Source organism: Podarcis filfolensis (assembly GCF_964270895.1).
Source record: "Podarcis filfolensis genome assembly, chromosome: 2".
In the NCBI taxonomy this organism is placed as follows: Eukaryota; Metazoa; Chordata; class Lepidosauria; order Squamata; family Lacertidae; genus Podarcis; species Podarcis filfolensis.
Genome location: NC_139605.1, coordinates 18,059,445 through 18,065,101, shown reverse-complemented (window position 1 = coordinate 18,065,101; position 5,657 = coordinate 18,059,445). Strand labels below are relative to the sequence as shown.

The following is a 5,657-nucleotide window of genomic DNA, read 5'->3' as shown; positions in this document are numbered from 1 at the left end:
GAAGACGTTTAAGGGGCAACCATCTTTATCTAAAGCAGAGATGGACAAACAGATGTGGTCCTCCAGGTGTTGGATCACAGCTCCCATTATCCCAGAACATTGGGCCATGTTGTCTGGGGCTGATGAGCAAATGAGACTAAGGCTGGATCTACAGATATTTAAAAACATTACAGGAAAACGTGTTATGAAGCACATAATGTAAAATCCCATTTTGGCTGCTCTACAACGTCTCGCCTGGCACCCCCCACCCAGCGCATGACGTCATGCATATGACGACATGTGACGTCGGGCACCCTCAATGTGAGAGGGTTGGGTTATTCCTTCAGAGAAGCTGAGTACAGCTCTCTTAAACTGGTTGTCTCTTCTGTCAAGGTCATGCTGATTATAAAAGGAAGGCCAGAAGAAGCCTGGGTTTCAGTTTCTTTTTCTAACTCTCTTCCTTCTGGTGTGGTGTTCTGTACATAGTATGTGTACATAGTGTTAAGGTTTTAGACTTCTTATAAGTTATTGTAAGTTTAAGTTAAGTCTGCTGCAACTGGATTTCTTATGGGCAGTGCCAATCTTGAATGTATTGGATTTGTGACCATTATGCTTATTTGCCTTCAGTAGCAGTAAAGCTCTGCTGGATGAAATATTAATTGCCTCTTGTCTATTTTTGGGAATCCTGCAACTTGTTTAAGTTTTTACTGTGCTAACTATACATTGGAGTTCTGCTCTGGATCAATATCGAGTAGAATTTCATGACAATTCAGTTTGTACAGTATACTGTACTGCGTACATATATAATATATCTATATGTATCATATATCTATATGGATTTTATGTATACATAGATATATATATTGTAAACGCTGTTGGTGCTGCCATATCGCGTGAAGCTGGTGGAGGCTGGTGGAAAGAAAAAGAGTAAAAACTCAAAATAATAGTAAAACGCTCGAACGAGGCCACTGATTTTGGCCGCCGATCCGTTTTTGTTTCGGCTCCCGGTCTTCGTTTGACACTTAGATTTTGCATTTAAGCAGGCGCGATTGCACCGCAACAAGCGCCTGCCGTTGCAGCGAGCACAGTCGCCGTTGCATTGCAAACAAGTGCATGGATCTGGGTGCTCCAGGAAAGATCGGCGAGGGAGGTGACTATGCCGGAAGGAAAATAATCCTATAATATATTTTTTTATGGCAATTCGGATTAGAAAATCAGCCGCCGGATCTGCGGTGTTTTAATTTTGTGGTTTTCGTTGGGCATGGAACGATTCGACGCTGCCCGGGATTTAGCGCTCAGACTCTGTTAAGTGCGAGTGAGAGCATCCGGGGCGCTTCGCTGCGTTGTTTCCCCCTCTTTCTCCCCAGTTGGAGGGCGATTCCTGTGCATTACTTATCCCTCTTTCCTTTCAAATGAAACGAATGCATTGTCTTAAGAAGCAGCAGCCTGCCAAGCATTAGGGTGCTTTGTTCGCAGCATGTTTCTGTCAGTGTCAGGATGGCCGAGTGGTCTAAGGCGCCAGACTCAAGGCTCGTATCCTTCCCAGGCTCTGGGTGTTCTGGTCTCCGAATGGAGGCGTGGGTTCAAATCCCACTTCTGACACATCCTTTTTTTTAAAAACTACTTTATTCATTTATTTCTCATAAAAACATACATAAAGCTTACATACGTACCAAAGAGCTTAAAAATAAATTCCAGAAGAGAGAGAGAAAAAAAACATTTTCTCTTGTTTATGTTCAAGGTGGCTTTCATGTCCTGCTTTTGCTTTCAAGTTCCTTTTGCTACTTGGAGTGTATTTTGTGGAGTAGAGAATAAAGAAGGGGAAAAAGGGAAGGACGGCTTCTTTATTATATCTATAGAACTATAGAAAACTTAAACCTTAGGACTGCAAAGCACCAACTCCAGACATTTTGGCTTTTAAACGAAAGACAACTGATAGTAGTTTTTCTTCTTGCCGCACTATAAACAGAACCTTCAATCTGCTGGTTTGTAACAGAACGTGCAGAGAGCTTATTTTTTTTTTAAGATTTCCCAGATTCCATATGTTGGTAAAACATACCTAGACTTGGAAAACTATATCCTAATTTACTAGACTGTATACTAGCTAGTGAAAAGCTTCGGCAGCCGCTTCCCTGGTGGTCTAGTGGTTAGGATTCGGCGCTCTCACCGCCGCGGCCCGGGTTCGATTCCCGGTCAGGGAAAGTGTTTTTGCAAACAGTTTCAATTAGTCAAAACACCAGCATTTGCTCAAAATAAAATATTTTGAAAACACTTAGGACCCGCTCTTTTGCTTCGAGCGTCTGTACGCTCCATCGTTGCAGAAAAACAACTCCCTGTCCGAAACATCCCTTTATCCCGTTGCCTGCAGCACTGAAACAATAAATCGAGCCGCTCTTAACTACTGGAGCTTTCTTCAACGCTGGACTCTGCTTTTATTTTAAATGGGTTGATGCTACGTAAAGTATTACACTGATTAGGACCTTTATTGCATTGCTCGCCCATTCCTTCGTGCTTTATACTCTAACTTGGCACCAGGTGGCAGCCTAGCTTCTTTGGAACCAGGTGCTGCTGCGACAACACATATGGAGTAATTGACCAGCTAAAACAATACACACATCTCTTCTCTTTTATCACCTGCGAAGCTACAGGACTAGGTGGATTCATTTACAAACAATAATACTAGATGGAGTCGAGGAGGGGCAAGAGAGGAGAATCTCACCATTGAAGTTGGCTTCTGTCCAGAGATCTGCCTTCTCTATTATACCACCAACAGTGGCAAAGTCGAGACCAGAAGGACTATCCCAGGACCATAGTCTTTAGATACAGTGGTACCTAAGACTAGTTATCTCCTGCTTGGACTACTGCAATGCGCTCTACGTGGGGCTACCTTTGAAGATGACCTGGAAACTACAACTAATCCAGAATGCGGCGGCTAGACTGGTGACTGGGGGCGGCCACCAAGACCATATAACACCAGTCTTGAAAGACCTACATTGGCTCCCAGTACGTTTCCGAGCACAATTCAAAGTGTTGGTGTTGACCTTTAATGCCCTAAACGGCCTCAGCCAGGTATACCTGAAGGAGCATCTCCACCCCCATCGTTCTGCCCGGACGCTGAGGTCCAGCGCCGAGGGCCTTCTGGCGGTTCCCTCATTGCGAGAAGCAAAGCTACAGGGAACCAGGCAGAGGGCCTTCTCGGTAGTGGCGCCCGCCCTGTGGAACGCCCTCCCATCAGATGTCAAAGAGATAAACAACTACCAGACATTCAGAAGACATCTTAAGGCAGCCCTGTTCAGGGAAGTTTTTAATGTGTGACATCTTAGTGTATTTTTGGTCTTTGTGGAAGCTGCCCAGAGTGGCTGGGGAAACCCAGCCAGATGGGCGGAGTACAAAAAAATTATTATTATTATTATTATTATTATTATTATTATTATTATTACCTCTGGTTGCGAACAGAATCCATTCCGAAGGCCCGTTCGCACCATGAAAAGAACGCAACCCGCAGCAGCGCGTCTGCTCACGTGCGGATTGCGATTTGCCGCTTCTGCGCATGACATCATTTTGCATGTCTGTGCATGTGTGAGTGGCAAAACCTGGAAGTAACCCTTTCCGGTACTTCTGGGTCGCTGTGGGACGTAACCTGAAAGAACGTAACATGAAGCTGATCTAGCATGAGGTATGACTGTACTCAGATTTACACTGTTTCGGTGCAGAAACTCAGGTTGTGATGATAAATCAGCTTTGGGGTGAATCACCACTACAGTCGTACACCTTGGATCCTGAATGCCTTGCGACTTGAACATTTTGGTTCCCGAACGCCGCAAATCCGGAAGTGAGTGTTCTGGTTTGCAAATGTTCTTTGGAAACTGAACATCTGATGCAGCTTCCGATTGGCTGCAGGAAGCTCCTGCAGCCAATCGGAAGCCACGCCTCGGTTGTCAAACATTTTCTGAAGTCAAACGGACTTCCGGAAGGGATTCCGTTCGACAACCAAGGTACTACTGTATGTTTATTCCCACAAAACATGCCTAGGAATGATGAAGCCCGGCTGATTTTTTTCTTAGCTGAAATCATGATTTCTGTGGTAAAAGTAGGAGGGCAAGGTGCAGTTAATACATAGCTGTCAACGTTTCCCTTTTTAAAAGGGAAATTCCCTTATTCTGAATAGGATTCCTCGCAAGAAAAGGGAAAAGTTGACAGCTATGAGTTAATATCTGCCAGAAGCCACTGTCAAAACTCACAACTAGATCATAGTAAGGGAGAGGTCATAGTCCGGTTCAGGGTAACAATGGTTCCTTGGCTACACTGAAGCCAAAGGCACTTTCATTGTCATGCTATATTGTCTATATATGCCCATGCAGACAAAACTATGGTGACATTTGAAGGCTGGAGCTTAAGGAGAACAGAACAATGGCAGCCAAACAGCAAGGCAAAAAGAAAGCCAGGGTTCCAAAGAGGAAGAACGTCAACAAGAAGCACCAACAAGCGAGACGGAATTGGAAGAAGCTCCAGGCTCAAAAACATAAGAAGAAGCAGCCTCATTTGAAGCGTCAAGCCAAAAGGACCTCAGCTGCTAAGTCAAGGAGCAGCGGGCAGCCGCGGAAAATCTGTTCCTCAAAGCTCTTTGCTTCCAAAATTCTGCGGCAGTTGCCTAAGGTGCGCATGGAGGCCAAGGCCAGAGATTTGATAAAGACCTTGTTGGCGGACTTATACAATCACGTGGCGACCCAAGTAGAAGCCTTGAGCCAGAAAGAGGAGCAGGCCCCCATCAGTGGAGACGAAGTCCAAGCCGCCTTGAAGGAGGCCATGGAAAGGGAGTTGGCCAAGCACACGGCCGAACAGCCCACCGCCATCCCCACCGAATGTGCTTAGAGAACCATCCCTTCCCTTCTCCAGAGGTGGCAAGAAGGGAGAGGAGCAAAGGTTGCCCCGAGAAGATGCATACAGTACTCCAGAGACTTAAAAAATATACTGCTGCCTTCATAAGTCCAAGAAATCCTGTCGTTTACCACTTTAGTCATCTTATCGGACACTGGATGAAGTGAATTTCTATGGAAAAGACATGAAAGAGGTGGTTTTCAAAAAGAAAAGAACCACAATTCCAGTAAAGCAGGACTTTAGCAGCTTTTTTTCAGTTCTTCCAATAAATCAGAATTTTAGCAGCTTTATTCCAGTTTATTTGTATCTTCTTCTCCTCCTCCTCTATGAAACTGAGCTTGGGTTTGACATTATTAACTGTGAAGGCACGTGGTTGTTTTTATATGTTTTAAATCCTTCTAAAATGTTTGTAAAAGTTTTATGTCACTTATTTTTAATTTATTGTTATAACATTTTGTGTTTGCCTCCCTGAGCATCTTTGGGAGGAAGGGCAGGGTATAAATTTAACAACAACAACAACCACCACCATTTATTATTTATACCCTGCTCATTCTGGGCGACTCCCAACAAAAGATTACACAATATAAAATAATAATAATAATAATAATAATAATAATAATAATAATAATAATAAAAAAACATTTCAATATTAATTACAAAAATATAAGCACGCTGATTATTTCTTCAAAAAGTGTTATTCTACATTACCCACTTTCTCCTACCATGCAGATCTCCTATCCCTCAGGGCAATATTGCTACCAGGTTATCTTAGTGTACTCTTTGACTTATCATTGACAGGG

The 5,657-nt window shown here is 43.7% G+C and overlaps 1 protein-coding gene across 1 annotated transcript; it reads left to right on the top strand.

The window, feature by feature from the left end:
• Nucleotides 1–4,306: 4,306 nt before the first annotated feature.
• LOC310757283 (uncharacterized protein) lies at nt 4,307–5,147 on the top strand. The gene has a single exon (XM_083602591.1). The coding sequence runs from the start codon at nt 4,390–4,392 to the stop codon at nt 4,849–4,851; it is 462 nt and encodes a 153-aa protein (XP_083458717.1). The 5' UTR covers nt 4,307–4,389; the 3' UTR covers nt 4,852–5,147.
• Nucleotides 5,148–5,657: the final 510 nt, after the last annotated feature.